The 21,198-nt window shown below is 42.3% G+C and overlaps 1 protein-coding gene across 3 annotated transcripts in view; it reads right to left on the bottom strand.

Annotated features, from left to right (window-relative positions):
- Positions 1 to 21,198, bottom strand: part of LOC138947264 (TRAF3-interacting protein 1-like) — a 40,131-nt gene that overhangs the window by 6,212 nt on the left and 12,721 nt on the right. For 2 of the 3 annotated variants that reach the window (XM_070318703.1, XM_070318704.1), the window contains 9 exons: positions 19,995 to 20,057; positions 11,429 to 11,489; positions 9,818 to 9,838; positions 6,787 to 6,862; positions 6,377 to 6,460; positions 4,774 to 4,885; positions 3,038 to 3,077; positions 821 to 897; positions 261 to 484 (listed from right to left, as the gene is read on the bottom strand). In XM_070318703.1, coding sequence (XP_070174804.1) covers positions 261 to 484; positions 821 to 897; positions 3,038 to 3,077; positions 4,774 to 4,885; positions 6,377 to 6,460; positions 6,787 to 6,862; positions 9,818 to 9,838; positions 11,429 to 11,489; positions 19,995 to 20,057 — 758 coding nt within the window. The remainder of the gene's footprint in view (positions 1 to 260; positions 485 to 820; positions 898 to 3,037; positions 3,078 to 4,773; positions 4,886 to 6,376; positions 6,461 to 6,786; positions 6,863 to 9,817; positions 9,839 to 11,428; positions 11,490 to 19,994; positions 20,058 to 21,198) is intronic. The other variant, XM_070318705.1, reaches the window with a different exon arrangement.

Genomic DNA, 21,198 nt, shown 5'->3' with positions numbered 1-21,198 from the left:
CACACACATACACATACATACACACACACACACACACACACACACACATACACTCACTTGTGGGCAAGCATGAACACACACACATAGGTACCAAAAAAGCAACAAATTGTGCTCATTGAATATAAATTAAGCAAGATAATTAAAAAAAATCTGATTTGTTTAGCGCACTAAAGTCAAACCTTCTTTCTGAGTGATCCTTAGACATCACGAAGCCTCCCGAGACAAGCGAAACTCCAAAGTGTATCCAACATTTCTCTTACTTTCTCTCTCGTTTGAGATCCAGGGCGTGCTGCTTGTTCTCCGACCTCCAGCGATCCAGTTCTTTCTGCATGGAGTCCATGTCCTCTTGAACGTAGTCCATGATCTTGCCCAAGGGGTTGGCGCTACGTGTCAGAGACTGGATGGACGTCTGCAGACGCTCGATCTCCTTGGCAATCAGCTCGCGTTGCTTGCGGCGCTGTGCGTCCGACATTGCCGGCCGTTCCTAGCAGAAATGAAACAGTGGTTATTGGTACCAGGGTGAACATCTGTACAGCATTACACCTTCATTATTGTCGACATCCCAGTTTTAAAACAAAGGACAGATCTGGCAACTTACTTGTGGTGTGATGAATAGAAATCATGGATATAGTCACTAAAATAAGATTATACTTTTGTGTGCAGACCTAAGCACTCTAGTTAAATGTTTCCCAAAACAGGCACATAGTTCTCAATTTCTGTTCCATATCTCCACTAAAAGAATTTCTCCTCACTCAGGTAAATCTTGCAAGCTTTATTTGACACAACGTCACAGATAATCAAATATTTTAGTGTCACTCACAATTTCTGTTTTCTTGGTGGGTTGCTGCTGCTGTTCTACTTCTTTCTTGGATTCCAGCATCTTTTTCACAAGAGCACCTGAAACAACACACAATTTGCACACACATCAATTATAAGTAATCTATATCCTACATGCATAATCTCAGTAATCTATCCATCATTCAGTTTGCAAGACAATGCTTCCCATTTGCGTCCTATATCTAATCCAGCAATGAAAAACACTATGTCACAGTGCAATAGTTTTTGGTGCACCTTATCCCATAACCAACTTTCTCAGGGCTGGGACTCTCTTGTGATGAAAAAAGAGGAAATCCCTTTTTTTCTAGGGGGGTTCAGGGGCATGCTCCCCCGATTTTTGTTTAATCTGTGCAATCTGGAGCATGTTGAGACTAAAATTCAACTCGTTTGGATCAGGTAAAAAAGACATTCTCCTCACCCCCCCCCCCCCCAAAAAAAAAAAAATCCCAACCAAACATAAAAACACTTTCACACAACAATGGTAACACTGTAATGGTGCATATTTACATAATGAACCATGTATTCATAATCCAATACTGGCAATAGTATGATCCAAGTGATGACCCAATGCATTGAGGCTCAACATGACTTACACATTAACATGCTTCCATTTGAAACTTCGAGGTCTTCATCGGGGATTGACGCCCGACAAAAGCTAATTGAAGCCCGACGGAGCGAAGCGACGGAGGGCTTCAATTAGACTTTGGGAGGGCGTCAATCCCCGATGAAGACCGAGAAGTTTCAAATGGAAGCATGTTAATGTTATTGTAATTCAATCTGACGACAATCTCTTTCCTGCTTTCATGCAGTTGTAAACAGACAGAATTGGTTCTGTTCTGTTCACACACCACTTTCAGTCCACCTACCTGCAAGGGTCAAGTCCCAAGAAATATGTCTCTGTATTCCTATCGTATCACTCTGCTCCTGTTTTGTTTTCTTTCACACACATTTTCCCTTCTTTTTTGACGGGTTTCTGGACAGCAAACTCTAAAACAAATTCTTTTCATCACAAAAGCGATCTTTGGAATTGACTGACATAGTCCGGAAGAATTCATGCATCAACTTACGTCACGTATTCGACGTCATCACTTCGCATACCTTATGGTCTCGGTATTTCGTTGGCCTTCATATTTCCTACTTGTAAAATGACCCTCAAAGCTAACCGAGACTAGTTGAGGCTGTATCAATGCGCCTCGCCAGCAGGTTGTTAATGGATTTTTTAGCGAGTGGTTATCGACAATTAATGACCGGTAATTTTTAATGAGTTGGGGCATCCTGACCAATCACAGGATCTGTTTCATTAAAACGCAAACTTGATTGAATTACAATATTCGTTATCAGGAGTTTTCAGTCAGCACAATTTAACTCTCAAGCCTCCAGTGTTCTGTTCCATCTTCACTTCTCTCCATATCATTCAGTCAACAAGTTATAAATAATGTGATGAAATGGGACGCGGAAAAATAGATTACTCCAGCGGAATTCATAAGTTGTGTCATCGGAAATCCGCGGATTCGCGGAAAAGTCCCACCCCTGTTTCTAGACTTTATTTAACAAGAAGAGCAAACGCTCGATCGAGTCACTTTCGCAGTTCTGAATATTATATGAGGCATCAGATGGACAGGAAGAAATTGCTATTCACAACACAATGAGTCACGTTCACATAAAATTTGAGCCCGGTCACTTTTATAGTTTCCGAGAAAAGCCCAACGTTAAGTTGTGTGTTGCCGAACAGAAAAGGCTAGTTATCTCCCTTGTTTTTCTGATAACGTTCGTAAAAGGCTACAGATGTAAATACTTTGATGTAAAGAATAATCCTACAAAGTTTCAATCACATCCGATGAACTTTGTCGAAGATATAAAATGTCTAATTTTTCCTTTGACGCTGACCTGTGACCTTGAAAAAGGTCAAAGGTCAACGAAACCATCGTTAAAGTGTAGAGGTCATTGGAGGTCACGACTAAACAAAATATGAGCCCGATCGCTTTGATAGTTTCCGAGAAAAGTCCAACGTTAAGGTGGTGTCTACGGACGGCCGGCCGGCCGGACGGCCGGCCGGACAGACTAACACTGACCGATTACATAGAGTCACTTTTTCTCAAGTGACTCAAAAACCAACATAATTTTGTTTGCCCTCAAAAAAGCATGAATTTCAGTCTCAAACCTGAGAAATTACACACACAAAATCTAAAACTAAACTTACCGTGTTCTGCGTCATCTTCAGGCTCTCCTTGCGTTGTTGTCTGAAAAATGTCAACAATCTTTTAGCATCATTGCTTGGGATAATTAATGTCAACCATTTTTCAGTGAAAAAATGTCAACAATCTTTTAGCATCATTGCTTGGGATAATTAATGTCAACCATTTTTCAGTGAAAAAATGTCAACAATCTTTTAGCATCATTGCTTGGGATAATTAATGTCAACCATTTTTCAGTGAAAAAATGTCAACAATCTTTTAGCATCATTGCTTGGGATAATTAATGTCAACCATTTTTCAGTGAAAAAATGTCAACAATCTTTTAGCATCATTGCTTGGGATAATTAATGTCAACCATTTTTCAGTGAAATAATGTCAACAATCTTTTAGCATCATTGCTTGGGATAATTAATGTCAACCATTTTTCAGCATCATTTTTCAGGAAAGGTTCAATATTTTTTTCCGGCTTATTGGTTGACTTAGCATTAATCATTTTTCATTTTAATCACTATCCTCACCTGCCTATAGTTATTGGTAGTGTCTTTTTGACAAACATTGTCCATTGCTGTTAATACTTTTACCCAGTAAGTGTAAATTAATTACTGTTTTATCTCAGTTTATGTAACATTATGCTATACTTCTTCTTCTTCTTCTTCTGCGTTCGTGGGCTAAAACTCCCACGTACACTCGTGGTTTGCACAAGTGGAATTTTACGTGTATGACCGTTTTTACCCCGCCATTTAGGCAACCATACGCTGCTTTCGGAGGAAGCATGCTGGGTATTTTCGTGTTTCTATAACCCACTGAACTCTGACATGGATTACAGGATCTTTTTCGTGCGCACTTGGTCTTGTGCTTGCGTGTACACACGGGGGGTGTTCGGACACCGAGGAGAGTCTGCACACAAAGTTGACTCTGAGAAATAAATCTCTCGCCGAACGTGGGGACGAACTCACGCTGACAGCGGCCAACTGGATACAAATCCAGCGCGCTACCGACTGAGCTACATCCCCGCCCATTATGCTATACGAATTAGTCTCCTCACTGATCTGCCTTTTACAGTTTGTTGATGTATCCAGGTTTTGTGTGTAACACAATCACTTCAAGTCAATGCCCGCATAACAAATCTCACATCATTTATAACATCCTCACTGCCCTCCAAAAGAAAAGGCTAGACTAATATAAAAAATCTTCAAACACAAGACAATTATGAATCAGGAGCAGTCCATCTCATTTTGCGTTATGTGTGAATAGAAGGCTCGTTCTGTACCCCCTACTACACTCCCTGACCTACATCTGCACTCCTTATAAACACACTGGGCGGGGATGTAGCTCAGTCGGTAGCGCGCTGGATTTGTATCCAGTTGGCCGCTGTCAGCGTGAGTTCGTCCCCACGTTCGGCGAGAGATTTATTTCTCAGAGTTAACTTTGTGTGCAGACTCTCCTCGGTGTTCGAACACCCCCGTGTGTACACGCAAGAACAAGACCAAATGCGCACGAAAAAGATCCTGTTATCCATGTCAGAGTTCGGTGGGTTATAGAAACACGAAAATACCCAGCATGCTTCCTCCAAAAACGGCGTATGGCTGCCTAAATGGCGGGGTAAAAAACGGTCATACACGTAAAATTCCACTCGTGCAAAAAAAAAACCACGTGTACGTGGGAGTTTCAGGCCACGAACGCAGAAGAAGAAGAAGAAGATAAACACACTGAGTCCCATATCTGGTAAAAAGGCACTTACAGGTTCCACAACTGGTGGCGGGGGAGCCGATTCTTCAACCAAAAAGTTCTCGTCTTCATCTTCATCTTTGCCGTCATCCACAATCAGATTGGTGGGTGCACCTGTCCCTAACCTGAAACAAGGCAAGGCAAAAGTCCATGACAATGACAATTCTTTATTTTTCAAGGGTAACAAGAATAAGCATTATAGATATGTTTTTTTGCATCTGGCCCTCGCCCTAAAGAGGGACTAAATACTCATTACATGAATACATGATTATTGAGAGAGAAAAACAACAACAACAACAACGTAAGATTATGTACATGAAGCGCATTATATAGAAACATTGTACATGTAATTCAAAATGAAGTGTTCTTAGTCCACAAAGGGAGGTATCTATCAGGCCAGTAAACACAGCTCAAAATGTGATAAAGACTACATGCCTGCACTTCTCACTCAGATGACCTTTGGCTTTGCAGTGGAAGAATAACAAATCAAGTGTGATGCATGCTGTCAATAGCAAATAAACAAGAACCAGGGAGGGTTTCATTCAGCTGCTTGCACACAAGAGCTACATAAACGTGAAGCCTTGCAAATGGCATAATCAAAAGCTTTGGTATTTTTGGAGGGATTTATCTGCCTTCAAACAGATATAGACTAGCAGGCATGGGAATTGAAAATTGTAAAAAAGGTGGAAAATTTATAACTGAAGACGCGAAGTGTTAAGTCGACGGCGCGAATTTTCTCCAAAGAACCCAGATGGTGCAATCTGGTGTCATCTGAGCTCCAAGTTTGCCATTAAATTCTGTTTTTAGAATCAGAGTTTTTAGTACAAAAATGTACCAATTTTTGCTTTTTTGAAGAAAAAAAATATATACATGTATTATATGGTTTAAATTTGTAAAAAAATTGATCTGTTGAGACAAACAGGAAAATGTAACTTGTAACACAATCTGTGCAATCTGGTTTACTTTCAAACATAAAAGTTCAATAACTGAGGCGGGCGGTAGCAGTGCGTGAACAAAGTACGGAAAGTTTTCGCGGGCTTTTGCGCAAAGGCCAAAGTAACCGGTGCTTTTTTTGTGTGCCTCCCCCCCCTTTATTTTTTCGGCGGACACTTTTGCATTTTCGGCGGAACAAAAAAATATTTCGGCGGATTTCCGCCGTTCGGCGGACAATTCCCATGCCTGACTAGAGATCAAATCTGATGGCTAATATACTCTCCTTCTCTCTGAAACCGTAAAGAAAACAAGGAATTGTTATATGAAGTCTTATATCGCGCGCGTATCTCCAGACTCGGACTCAAGGCGCAGGGATCTATTTATGCCGTGTGAGATGGAATTTTTTACACAATACATCACGCATTCACATCGACCAGCAGATCGCAGCCATTTCGGCGCATATCCTACCTTTCACAGCCTATTATTCCAAGTCACACGGGTATTTTGGTGGACATTTTTTATCTATGCCTATACAATTTTGCCAGCAAAGACCCTTTTGTCAATCGTGGGATCTTTAACGTGCACACCCCAATGTAGTGTACACGAAGGGACCTCGGTTTTTCGTCTCATCCGAATGAACTACTAAAAGGGAAAACAAGAGAACTAGACATGTTCTACTGTACCTCATGGAAGGTTCAGCTTCCACTCCGTCTTGCTTTGGTCTTGGGGGTGCAGGTCGAGCGCTGGGAGGTCTGGCCATCTTACGTCTGTACGCATACAACATGAACATTTCAGACTTTTCTGACTGTATTGAATATATTTGTGGGGCCACCATATTGGCTAAACACACACACTACACATATATACAATTATAGATATACACACATGCACAAACACATGCATGCACACAAACACATGCACAGACATGCATGCACATGCACACACAAACACAATTACTCATGAACAAACAAAAATACTCATGAAAACACACACACATTCACACACACACACACACACACACACACACACACACACACACACACACACACACACACACACACACACACACACACACACACACACACACACTCACGCATTAGCAATCTGAGGAGGCAGATCATTCTCAGTGATAGCAGGTTCATGACTGTTGTGTTGAAACTCGTCATCATCTGAAAAAAACATAAACACAATACTAGCGTTTGTCAAAACGGTACCAAAGAAGCAGTAATAAACAATATTATAATAAAATACAAAAAGAACAAAATCATACACGAGAAGTAGGCAAAATAAAATGTATTGATTTAGGCACTGTACAAACAACCAAAATCCTTATTTTTAAACAAATCATGTCCAAGCGAACAGGGTGCAAGAAACCTGTCCATTTGGTTTTCTTCAATGTTAGTCTTATCCACAACAACAAACTATTTGTGACCCTCCACCACAGAATAAGTCACATGTCACCTTTGCATGATTTTCATATTTTTACATTTTCATAAAGAGTTTTTTATGCTCTATCCAGTGGTGAAAACAGTTTTAGAAAAGAGCAAACACTTTTTCGAGTTATAAGCCCTAAGGTGACACTCAAACTGTTACCAGACACCCCCCGGACTTATATTAAGCCTAGCGCAGAACCCCGCGAGGTGACATGCGACTCATTCCGTGGTGGAGGGTCACAGTTAATCATGAGCTTATGTTCTTGAGAATGAAGTACCTAAGCATATAAACTCCCTCATCATGTTATTTTCAAACATATGAATCTGATAAATGTACTGTAGGTCCTAAAAAGGAGTGAGTCTTAAAATGGGGGGTACATTTACAGATTAGTTATGAAGAAGACATCTGAACCAGTCGCGTAAGGCGAAAATACAACATTTAGTCAAGCTCAGTCTAACTCACAGAATGAAACTGAATGCATTGCATTTTTTCCGCAAGACAGTACACTTGTAGCATCGTCTGTCCACCGCTCGTGGCAAAGGCAGTGAAATTAACAATACAGAAAAGCGCGGTAGCGGTTGCGCTGAGGAGGATAGCATGCTTTTCTATATCTCTATTCTTTTTAACTTTCTCAACGTGTTTTTAATCCAAACATATCATATCTATATGTTTTTGGAATCCGGAACGGACAGGGAATAAGATGAAATTGTTTTTAAATCGATTTTGGACATTTAATTGTAATCATAATTTTCATATTTTTAATTTTCAGATCTTGTTTTTAATCCAAATATAACATATTTATATGTTTTTGGAATAAAAAAATGATGAAGAATAAGATAAACATAATTTTGGATCGTTTTATAAAAAAATAATTTTAATTACAATTTTCAGATTTTTAACTACTAAAGTCATTAATTAATTTTTAAGCCTCCAAGCTAAAATGCAATACCAAAGCCTGGCCTTCGTCGAAGATTGCTTGGCCAAAATTTCAATCAATTTTATTGAAAAATGAGGGTGTGACAGTGCCGTCTCAACTTTTACAAAATGCCGGATATGACGTCATCAAAGATATTTATCGAAAAAATGAAAAAAACATCTGGGGATGAACAATTTCATAAAGATCGGTCCAGTAGTTTACTCTGAATCGCTCTACACACACACACACACACACACACACACACACACACACACACACACACACACACACACACACACACACACACACACACACACACACACACACACAGCGACTCTCGTCTCGATTCCCCCTCTATGTTAAAACATTTAGTCAAAACTTGACTACGGTAAATATAACAAGTCGTGTAAGGCGAAAATACAATATTTAGTCAAGTAGCTGTCGAACTCACAGAATGAAACTGATCGCAATGCCATTTTTCAGCAAGACCGTATACTCGTAGCATCGTCAGTCCACCGCTCATGGCAAAGGCAGTGAAATTGACAAGAAGAGCGGGGTAGTAGTTGCGCTAAGAAGGATAGCACGCTTTTCTGTCCCTCTCTTTGTTTTAACTTTCTGAGCGTGTTTTTAATCCAAACATATCATATCTATATGTTTTTGGAATCAGGAACCGACAAGGAATAAGATGAAAGTGTTTTTAAATTGATTTGGACAATTTAATTTTGATAATAATTTTTATATATTTAATTTTCAGAGCTTGTTTTTAATCCGAATATAACATATTTATATGTTTTTGGAATCAGCAAATGATGGAGAATAAGATAAACGTAAATTTGGATCGTTTTATAAATTTTTATTTTTTTTTACAATTTTCAGATTTTTAATGACCAAAGTCATTAATTATTTTTTAAGCCACCAAGCTGAAATGCAATACCGAAGGATGGGATTCGTCGAAGATTACTTGACCAAAATTTCAACCAATTTGGTTGAAAAATGAGGGCGTGACAGTGCCGCCTCAACTTTCACGAAAAGCCGGATATGACGTCATCAAAGACATTTATCAAAAAAATGAAAAAAAAGTTCGGGGATTTCATACCCAGGAACTCTCATGTCAAATTTCATAAAGATCGGTCCAGTAGTTTAGTCTGAATCGCTCTACACACACACACAGACACACACACACACACGCACACACGCACATACACCACGACCCTCGTTTCGATTCCCCCTCGATGTTAAAATATTTAGTCAAAACTTGACTAAATATAAAAAGCAAGGTCTTAAAAGGGGGTTATCTATATGGAGAAATTACATCAACTGCCTAACTTGCATAAATTATCAGCATATTTTGTTCATGTACAAATTGTACATAAAATCAAAAACGACTGAACATATGATATAATCCATGTTAAAATAAACACGCATAATACTGTATTCACTCCACACACACACGCACTCTCTCTCTCTCTCTCTCTCTCTCTCTCTCTCTCTCTCTCTCTCTCTCTCTCTCTCTCTCTCTCTCTCTCTCTCTCTCTCTCTCTCTCTCTCTCTCTCTCTCTCTCTCTCTCTCTCTATTCAACACAATTACAGACCTCAACAGACCTCCCATTCAGTTCCTACCCTAAAGCTAACATAAGAAACAAAAGAACAACCAAAAGACACACTGTAATGAAACCACTTATTCAAGACTACCAGTACCAACAAAAAACAAAACTATACAAAATGCACACATACAAAAACAGTGGCAAAATAAGCCAAGGGGGCAAACTCTTACCTTCATCTCTCGCCTCACGCCCTGTGTAAAGAGCAAAGAGAGCAAGCGACAATTAGTGCGTACACATCAAGACGTGATGTCACACACGACACAGCATCCAACTGCAGCGTACTGTGTATGTGACATAGCGTACGTGTGCGGTGTGACATCATATATCCTGCACCCCTTTCCCCCTAAATCCATACCCAAAGTAAAACACTTTCTTGCTGAGTAATCTCTTTTATTTATGCTCCTGGATGATTTATATTTTATGCTGCTTTAAAGAAATTAAACTCAAACTTAAAAAAAGAAATTAAAAAAAGAGAAAGTTTTGAACATAAGTTTCTACCTGCAAAACATCTCCAGAATGAATGAACCTTGGACATCCAGTAAAATTGTACCAATGTCAAGCTTTTGCATTACATACCCGCCTGTCTACTGGTTTGCAACTTCATTAGTAGAGGTATCTACAATCTAAGTCTGTTGCATTATAAAGACACCACATCTATAAACTGCTTCAGAGGAGGTAGCTAAAAGAGACAACCAGAAAGTTGGCAAAAAGGATTCAAAGTTATTGGCTAAACCTGAATGAAAGTAGCTCAACAAATATGAAGCCAAAAAAGAAAGTGCATGCACTTTCATTTCTTTTCACAAAACTAAATTTTCTGTGGCAGGAAGGTGGTTAGATTTGGTAAAAAAAGCCTACTGTGATGCCAAATGAGGGGAAAGCGCACACACTAAAACATCGGTACATATTCACAGCAAAGCTTGATCTTGTACCTAACTTTGTTGGACCTTATAATGTATGCGAGATAATTGGGGATGGAAGGAGGTGGAGCTGGGAGGGTGTGTGTGTTTGTGGGGGGGGGGGGGGGGCAGAGAGAGGAGGGGAGGTGGTAGAGGGGTAACAACAATTAACCCACAGGTAAATCAAATGAATAAAACGGAGATAAGGGTTGATGCTGGGGGGGATGGGTTCATTCAGGAGAAGCTGAGCTAAAAAATTAAGATGGCTTGCGTATATCCCCTTTCCACCTTTGCCGTGAAAAGGTCATGATGAGAAAGAGAAGATGGCCATAGGTTGTTCTGAGAGTATAACCAAAATTTTCTCTCAACTTATTCTTATCATTTTCCCCAGCTTAACCTCACTATTATCCTCAACCAATCCTCATCATCTTCTTTAACTTAACACTTTCTACCCCACCTATGTTGACCAAGTTTTTTTTTTTTTATCCGAGACCAGTTGTGCTGCAGCAGGTCACTCAAAATTGTAGTAACTGTGTAGTATCTGTGTATCAACACGATGGAATGCAGGCGTTAGATCGACGTTACAGGAAGCGACTTAAGTGACTGTGTGTACGGATATATCCGTACCAGGTCAGATAGAGCCATATGAGTGGGTACGGATATATCCGTACCTGGGAGACAATGAGTTAACCTCATCACTGTCCTCAACGTAACCTCACTATTCCAGGTGAACTGAGAGCATTACAGAATCAAGAATCACTCTATATTTCTAAGCATGAGCGGCAGCCAGTGTAGAACTGAGGCTAAAATGCAAGCATCACACCCGGCTACTTGAACACCACCATGTGAGGGTGTGAAAAAAAGACTGTATGTGGGTGAACGTACCTTGACGCCTTCGCCGCGAGCCTTTTGCTGAAGTAGGACGCTGCATTCTCGCTGGGGCATCCTGAAAAGAAATGATTTGCCACATGATTAGTGCCATATAGCTCTTGCTTTCTGTTTTCTTTTAAAGGTTTTTTTATAGTGCATGCGTGTGTGTGTGTGTGTGTGTGCGGGCGCATGCGCACGGTGAGAGAGAGAGAGAGAGAGAGAGAGAGAGAGAGAGACTCAGACTCAGAACTTTATTACAAAAGGATAAAGGTTTTAGGCAAAGCCTATTCTTCCAACCTGTCCTTTATACAACACATAAAGACAGACGCACATTAAAAATATAAATTCAATCATATAAAATACAGAAATACATTGTATGGAATGCAACACAATGTGCATTCAAGGAATTACATAAGGAGAACTCAAAAATTACAAAATTACATTGACATAGTTATACCTTTCATTTGGGAATAAAGTTGCTCCGATCAGCTACATATCCGTTAACACTAGTACAAAATGTTTAACAAAATAACAATCGAACAAGACATTTCATTCACGAATTATGTGTGAATGTGACTGTCTCTTAAACATTTTCACTGAAGTTGCATTTCTTATCTGTTGGGGGAAAGGAGTTCCAGAAAAACCTCCCGAGAAGCTCGATTTGTAGAGGTCTATGCGAGGTATAGGAGGGATGATTTTTTGGGACCCATATCTTTTTGTGGCATTATTGAAATGTGATTGCAAATATTTAGGACAGTCGTCATTTAGAATTTTATACATGAACACAGCCTTGTTTAACGTCAACTGATCTTTCAAGGGGAGGAAATTCAAGAGCTTTAGTTTATCATCCGTGGACCTATTCAAATCATGCAGAATAAGTTTTGCAGCTCGGCGATGGAGGGAATTGAGTCTTGTTAAATGAACATCACTGCAGTTATCCCAAAGTGTCGATGTGAAGTTTATATGAGGCATTATGTGGGCGTAATAGAACATTTTGAGTGCTGCAGAATCTGCGTAATGCCTTAATTTTGATAACAGGTACACATTTTTTTATACTAGTTTGCAAATATTACTCAAATGAGTTTGCCATTTCAACTCTTGATCAATGGTAACACCCAATAATCTATGTTCCCTAACTTGCTGCACTTGAGTTGAACCAACTGACAGTTGTAATTGTAAAGGACTTAATTGGTGTTTTTGTCTCGTGGTTATCACCATACTCTTTGTTTTAATCGGATGAATGATCATTGCATTAGAAACGCACCACTCAGTGATTTCATCCACACTTGTTTGAAGAGAAGAGTTGACGGATTCCAAAGATTTTTGACTGGTGTGAACAGAAGAGTCATCCGCGAAGAACTCACATCTAACTTTTTCATCGGACACATGAAGGGGTAAATCCTTTATATAAATACAGAACAAGATAGGTCCTAATACAGACCCTTGAGGGACACCACTCCTGACAAACTCGTTTAACAAAGTTTTACAGTTAATGGATACATACTGTTTCTGTTTTGAAAGATACGATTCAAAAAAGGCACAGACGGAGTCTTCTTTTAAATAGCACTTTAATTTCTGTAGTAGAAGTGAGTGATCTACTAGGGCGGGGATATAGCTCAGTTGGTAGCGCGCTGGATTTGTATTCAGTTGGCCGCTGTCAGCGTGAGTTCGATCCCAGGTTCGGCGGAAATTTATTTCACAGTCAACTTTGTGTGCAGACTCTCTTCGGTGTCCGAACCTCCCCCCGTGTACACTACATTGGGTGTGCATGTTAAAGATCCCACGATTGACAAAAGGGTCTTTCCTGGCAAAATTGCTTAGGCACAGTTAATAATTGTCTACCTATACCCGTGTGACTTGGAATAATAGGCCGTGAAAGGTAAATATGCGCCGAAATGGCTGCAATCTACTGGCCGTATAAAATTTCATCTCACACGGCATCACTGCAGAGCGCCTAGAACTGTACTCACGGAATATGCGCGATATAAGACTCATTGATTGATTGGTCAAAGGCTTTCTTAAAGTCCAAAAACCACGCTCCCGTTATTTCTGCTTTGTTTATTGCTGACAGCCAAGTCTTGCATAAAGAGCTTAAGGCGGTGTGGCAGGAATGCCTAGAGCGTAATCCAGACTGAAAAGGATGAAACAGATTCATTTGTTCCATATATGCCAGTAGGTGTTTTTGTATGTGCTTTTCTAAGGGTTTAGATAGAACAGGTAAGAGGGAAATTGAAAATTTTCATCTAAATTTTAATTTGATTATATACTTACCCAACTCACATCAAGCAATTTACTCCAGTTTAGTGCTAGGACGCTGAATAGCATCGCCTTGGTAACAAGGGGAGGTCACCCTAAAAAAGAGCTACCTTGACCCCTTATCATGACAAAGTCACGCGTGACTTCCTGACCTTGCCGCCATCTTTGAATCATTCAATCGAAAGCGAACATAGAAAAATTTCCCTCTTTTTTAGGGAAAAAACCCCCATAAAAACCCCAAAAGCGGGGCAGGCGGGCGGGTATCAACTATGTGAGTTGGGTAAGTATATAATCAAATTAAAATTTAGATGAAAATTTTCAATTAAATTACATTCTTATCCCAACTCACATCAAGCAGAATGCTAATGAAGGAGGTGGGGAAACAAAATTCCACTTGTCCAGCCGACAATGGCTGGTAGGGAGCTACTGCCACCATGACGAGTGCTGGCCACATCTCGCAGGTAAAAGTTGATGAAAACACCCTGCGATTTCCAGTAGGCAGCGCCTAAGACCTCTGCCAGCACGCCTGAGCGGAGGACTGCCAGAGAAGTAGCCCAGGCTCTGGCTTCATGAGTTCTTGACAACTTCATAGGAAGGACAGAATGCCCAATCCCAACTTGTCTGTGCCACCACGCATACGCTTGTTAAATAAGCGTAGAGACCCATCTTACCAAAGTGACCCGCGACAAGTCCTTGCTCCTTTCAGTGTCAACTGAGATGAAGAGCAGTTTATGGTCCCTAGACCTAATGGGCGTGGTACGGGATAAGTAGCTGGTAAGAGTACGAACAGGACAATTGACCATATCAGGGTCACCAGACGCAAGAATCCTACTTAAAGGAGGAATGCGAATAACAGAGGAGGACAGACCTTGTTTTTGGTATTGGCAAGGAACTCCGGCCGAAATCTTAAAACAAAAGAGCCATAGCTCTCAAAAGAAATATCCTTAGCCAGGCCTGAAAGAGCGTGCACCTCACCGCCTCCACTGGCAGAGGCTAACAAAACGAGGAACAAGGCTTTACGAGTCAAGTTAGCTAAGCTCGCTGAAGCTAAAGGTTCGAAATCCGAAGAGGCTAGAAACTTGAGTACCAAAAAATAAGTCCCACGCGGGAAGAGGGGACTTAGCCTTCGTAAAACCAATCGCTGCCCCCTTAAGAACACTAGCAATTACACCGCCCAGGTTAATGCTATGCCCTAATTGCTTCAGAGTAGAAGAAATGGCTGAGCGCCTGACTCTCAAAAAAGAAGGAGCCAAGCCCTGAGCAGCCAAACACGAGAGATGATTTGCTACATGCATAGAGCGAGGTGAAGTAGCAGTAACTCCATTCTCCGAGCACCACTTTGTCCAAGCTGACCAGTGTGACGCATAAACAGTGCTGGTCGATTCCCTGTGGGCCTTTTGGACAAAGCCTAAAGTAGCGTCTGAGGAGCCAGAACGGTGCAGCGACCTAGAAAGAAAGGAGGGCCGTCTGCGAGGCGAAGGAGGACGGGGAACCAATGTTGGCTGGGCCACCAAGGGGCCACCAACACCAAGCAAGGCTGTCCCCGCTCCGCCTTCCTGAGAACCTTTCCCAAGAGATGAAACGGGAGGAAAGCGTAGGCTCAGACGCGACCAGTTTACTTCGAGGGCGTCTGTTTCCCTCCCCTCTGGGTCTGGAAAGGGGGAGATAAAGACCTGAAGCCTGCAGGAGAATCTTGTCACAAACAGATCGACTGTAGGCTTGCTGAAATGCCACCCAGACGTTGTAGGACCTGATGAGTCAGAGTCTACTCCGTGTGCATCGTACACTACGGGCGACTGAAGTAGTCCGCAAGAACGTTGAGTATGCCTGGGACGTACTTCGCTGACAACAGAATAAGGTGCTGGCTGCCCCAGGCAAGAATCTGACCTGACCTGACAGAAAGAGCGAGAGACAAAGTGCCTCCCTGTTTGTTGAAATAGGCCGCCATGGTCGTGTTGTCTGTGCGAACCCCAATTTATTCGTTCCTGACCATAGACAGAAACGATTGGAGTCCCAGGAAAACAGCCTCTAACTCTAGGGCATTAATGTGCCCCCCACTCTGCGTCTCGTTCCACAGACCTGACGCAGTGTGAACAGAAAGATGGGCACCCCAGCCCTCCATAGACGCGTCTGTGAACAGAAACTCGTCCGGGGGGGGCAAACGAGATTGGCACTCCCTGTGAAATCCCAGGGAGCAGCCACTGCCTCGTTGTGTGCCGAAACCAGCTTTCAAGAGAGACTACTGTCTCCCAGCCCTGAAGAGAAGGCTTCCACAGCGAACTCAGGGCAGCCTGAAATGGCCGCTTGTGGACTCTGCCTAAGGGCACAAGAGTGGCCATCGATTCCATTTGGCCAAGAAGAGAGGTCGGAACACGTACAGCCGCTCTCTTTATCAAGGACAGAGTACGAAACAGACTTTGCAACCTGTCCACCCTTCTCTGTGAAGGGCGTACCCGCCAATCGACGGTGTATGTCTTTGCGTGTGGAAGAAAAACAACCCCAATGCTAAAAACGTCTGTGCCAAACCTAGGCTTAGCCACATGATGGTGTTTAGTTCTTTCCGTAACCTCTTAGAAAGAAAAGCTGAAACTAAGGAATTCCTGCGAGTCCTTTGTGCTGCGCAGCGAAAGTCGCTGACAGAAGCCACTGCCTCAAGAGGTAGGCTTAGCCGGAAAAGTTCCGACTGAGAGGTTACGAGCAATGGCTCAGTGAGCCTAAAAATTTAGTCAGAATGTGAGCCCATAATTTGGACATGTTCTGGCGACTTGTCAGAAACCAAAGCTTATGACCCTGATGAGAAAGCGCAACTCCGTAAGCCGTAAAAGCCGAGAAAGTTTTAACAGCTTGCCTTGTTTTTCACCACAGAGGCAAAAAACAAAAATTGAGGCCTTAGCAACTTCACCCTAGAAGGTGAAAAATAAGAGGTATGCCGCACCAAAGATGGGCGTACATACCGCGAAGCTGCCTAAGGCAGAGGGTTTAACCCAATGTGTGTTTGCTTAGCTCCGTATCTTGCCTAAATAAAGGCCAAATGTGGCCAGCCGACGCAGATCACAGCTTCTCCCAGAAGATGAACCACAAAAAGCAAAGAGCGGAGTAGATCCGCCTCTTGTTTGCAACCTGAGCCAAGCAATGTGCCAAGAAAAGCGCTGGGAGGCTCCGCTGTTCAAAAGACTTTAGCCAAAGCAGCTAGAAGCGACATGACATCCTTCTCCCGTGCGTCACGACGAAACTCGAAGTTAACAAGAGCAGAGAAGATAGAGCTCTATAAAAAAAAAATCTTGCAAAGTTTCCTAAACAGAGGATAACTTGAAAAGATCATGTGCTTATTCCCCCAGAGACAAGAAAGAGGACTCAGTATAACATACTGTTCTACTGTAGCCGTCTTCCCTACCAGAATAGTGACAACTTTCTCTACCGCATCGTCACGAAACCTGAATTGGTCTAATGACGACGCGATCAATCTCGACAGAGATCTCTGCAAAGTCTCAGAGAGAGACGATAACTCAAGCAAGCGTAAGCCAGTTACTCCAAAGACAAAAGAGAATTCTCCGAAAACGGGACTACTCTGTCTCTGCTGTATCATCTTGCCTAAGGACTGCAAGTTCCGGAAAAGTGGAACGAGGCAAGGCAAACGAGCCAATCAAATTGACTGAATTATGCAGCAGTGTAAACCTCTTAGCCAAACCAGCAGGCAAAGCTGAGGCTAAAAACAAAGAAGCACGGTAAGGCTGCGCTGAATCAGGAGCCAGACCTTGTGCTGTTAACCACGGTACAGCGTGAAACGCACCGCCGTACTGCCCAGTAGTCAGTAGCATAGACAGCTCAAACGCTACCAACGGGAATTTCCGAAAACGGGAATTTCCGAAAACTGAACTGCTGTTTCCGTCCTTCGCAGAACGGGAATCCCCCAAAGCGGAAGGAGGTTGGGCAACAAGCCTACAAGTGTTGCCGCACCCTCCTCGAACTACCTTGAAGTAACTTCCGCCGCCAAAGCCAGTGCTAGCGGAAGTTCAACCAGTACACGGAAGTTGGCATCTTTGTCAACCTGAACAGAAGCACCAAAATCCGACTCATAATCCCGCACATCCGTGCAACAAGGCAACGAACTTCCGCCCTGACTACAATAGTCAGGCGAAGCGTCACCCAGAAGAGACGACACACGAGGGATGCGATACCCAAGCAGTGTGTCCCTAGGGACTGCTTTCCTGCCCAGAGGGCGGAAGCGGGGAAAGTCACCCCCTCCTCAAAATACCGTGAAGCCACTTCCTCCGCTAAAGCCAGAGCTTGCGGAAGCTTAGTCGGTATGCGGAAGTTGACATCTTCGTCACCCTGGACGGAAGTGCCAAAATCCGACTCGTAGTCCCTCACTTCCGTGAAGTCAGGCAAGACACTTCCGCCGTGACTACCATAGTCCGACGAAGTGTCGCCCGGAAGAGACGCCCACGAGGGATTTTATACCCAAGCGGTACGTCCCTAGGGACTGCTTCCTGCCTGAAAGGCGGAAGCGGGGAAAGCTATGAAAGCTGTGCTGCCGCACCCACTGTTCCTCTAGGGAGTGTAGGAGGACGCACTTCCCCTGTTCGGTCAGAGACCGAACGCGTGTCTGGGCTTTTCCCTCGATCTAGACGTTCACTCAATCGGAACGACGTAGACCTAGGGCCTAAGCTTTCGCGCACACGAACCGGTGTGGCTACTCTCTCCAAACACGCACTTCGTTTTGGCCGGAGAACCCGGTTACTGGCGAAGTATAAATACCTTGATCGTCGTCAGTCCAAGAGGCCTGGGAACGCAGCAGGGAAACACCACGGCTGCCCTCAAACGAGGCGTGAACGTCGGCGGACGTAAAAGTGGAGGAAGGCGGAACACACACCCTGGCAAGGGAACGCACACCTCCCACACCGGAAGGCAAAGACACATCTCAGCCTTGGTAGACGAAAACTCGGCTGAAAGAGAGGATATCTAAGCACTCAAGGAGTGCAAAATAGCATAAACATCCTGCTTCTCGCTAACAGGGCCTGAACCGGACAAGACCGGTGAAGCAGCTGAAGGCAAACTAGGCATAGCCGGAGAATTAGGTAAGTCTATCGCACATCAAACGAGGATTTAGTCAAGGATCTGTGACTTTAATCAAAGCTTAACATGCCGAACTCTACGACTTACGAGAAGGCTTCTTTGTGGGAGAAGGCTCGGCCACCAACTTAGCATTTTTATTCTTTCCTTATCCGACATGGCGAACGGAAAAAATGTAAACAAAGCTAAGTATTCGACCAAACCTAAGTCACAAAACGATAACAAACGACAAAAAAGCTCACCCAAACACACAGTAGGAGCAGAGGGACCGTGTGCAAGTACCAAGGCAGGGTCTGACAAAGGCAGAAGTCAGACAAACCGGCTGAAAGCCGGAGCAAAATCAAAACACGTCTGTAGACACAGATCGCTGGAGAGTGAATGATTCAAAGATGGCGGCAAGGTCAGGAAGTCACGCGTGACTTTGTCATGATAAGGGGTCAAGGTAGCTCTTTTTTAGGGTGACCTCCCCTTGTTACCAAGGCGATGCTATTCAGCGTCCTAGCACTAAACTGGAGTAAATTGCTTGATGTGAGTTGGGATAAGAATGTAATTTAATAGGTCTAAAGTTGTTTGGGTCTGTAAGATCCTTATTTTTTGTAAGTGGTAATACCTTTGCACACTTTAAAATAGAAGGGAACACATTTTGTTGTATGCTTAGGTTATAAACATAAGTTAGGGAATCGACAATGTAAGGTAAAGCAAGTTTTAGCAACTTGACTGGAATCTTGTCTGGACCCATTGACTTCTTTTTCGCCATTTGTTCTACCAGTTTTCCTACCTCGTGCACTGAGATTGGAGGAATAGAAAACGTGTCGGAGAGAAAGACAGTCAGAGAGAGAGAGAAAATACATTTGGAAACACATCAATTAGAGATGAGAGTTTTTTAAGCTGTTTGTTTTTGTCACTTCATTTTTCCTCATTTAAAATTTTGAGTAAACCATTCCCGCGATGATTAATGGCCGATGGCCTTTTTTTATGAGGGGGGGGGGGGGGGGGGGGGGGGGGGAGGATTTTGGCAATGTATGAGCCTGCATGCCTGTACTGTGTGCTTGTGAAATGTGCATGTTCATTTTTTGTGTGTTATTCCGTTGTTATTTATTTTTTTTCTGAGGTGGTATATTCTGTCTTCTCTTGTGTACAAACGTCTGTTTTAGTATCACATTAGATTGTGTTTTGCATACACCACTGTCAGTGATTTTGAATAGCAACAATTTCACCCTCATCACAGCTCAGAAGTACAGGTAAAACTCACATGTGATCCTTCCTTTTCTCCATTCTGTTCTGGAGATTCGTTCTCCTTTTCCTCTACCTCTTTCTGCACGCAGACAAAACAGAAATAATAAACATAGGCCCATTGCCAAAACAGCACATTCAGTTTGTCAAAGTTTTCTTATTTTTTTTAATTTCCTCCGCGTTCTGAATGTTCCTCAAGGGAAAAATACAACAAGAAGAGCAAACGCTCGATCGAGTCACTTTCGCAGTTCTGAATATTATATGAGGCATCAGATGGACAGGAAGAAATTGCTATTCACAACACAATGAGTCACGTTCACATAAAATTTGAGCCCGGTCACTTTTATAGTTTCCGAGAAAAGCCCAACGTTAAGTTGTGTGTTGCCGAACAGAAAAGGCTAGTTATCTCCCTTGTTTTTCTGATAACGTTCGTAAAAGGCTACAGATGTAAATACTTTGATGTAAAGAATAATCCTACAAAGTTTCAATCACATCCGATGAACTTTGTCAAAGATATAAAATGTCTAATTTTTCCTTTGACGCTGACCTGTGACCTTGAAAAAGGTCAAAGGTCAACAAAACCATCGTTAAAGTGTAGAGGTCATTGGAGGTCACGACTAAACAAAATATGAGCCCGATCGCTTTGATAGTTTCCGAGAAAAGTCCAACGTTAAGGTGGTGTCTACGGACGGCCGGCCGGACGGCCGGCCGGACAGACTAACACTGACCGATTACATAGTCACTTTTTCTCAAGTGACTCAATAAAATTGACAGTGATTCATATGCGTTATAAAAATTCCAACCTTCAGTGAAACTGCGAATGAGAAAAAGATTATGAAACAAACACTACCAAATGAAAAAGAAAATGAAACACTCAAAGTTTCCTGCAACCCTCCACATGTGCACAGCTTCACACCTAGTTAACATGAATCAGTTTCTCCCAGCCTGTTTAAAAGCCTTCTATGGTGGATTCCTTTGTTGCAAATCTGATAATTTCTCTTCCCTCTTATGTTATCATTTCTGCAATTTATTACCCTTATCTGAAAATCTAAAAGGCAATCAATAAAGTAATTTTTCTCAAAAAGACTACAAAGTTTTATTATAACATTAATTAACTTTTAAAATGCAACTTGTGGAAGAACAAAAGTCAACAAATTTCCTGAAACAGAAAAACATTTTCAATGCAACAATGTTGAGCTGAAACTGCATGCATTGCAAGTAAC

Source organism: Littorina saxatilis, linkage group LG14, assembly GCF_037325665.1.
Source record: "Littorina saxatilis isolate snail1 linkage group LG14, US_GU_Lsax_2.0, whole genome shotgun sequence".
In the NCBI taxonomy this organism is placed as follows: Eukaryota; Metazoa; Mollusca; class Gastropoda; order Littorinimorpha; family Littorinidae; genus Littorina; species Littorina saxatilis.
The sequence above is the reverse complement of the archived record's forward strand: the minus strand, read 5'-3'. Positions and strand labels throughout refer to the sequence as shown.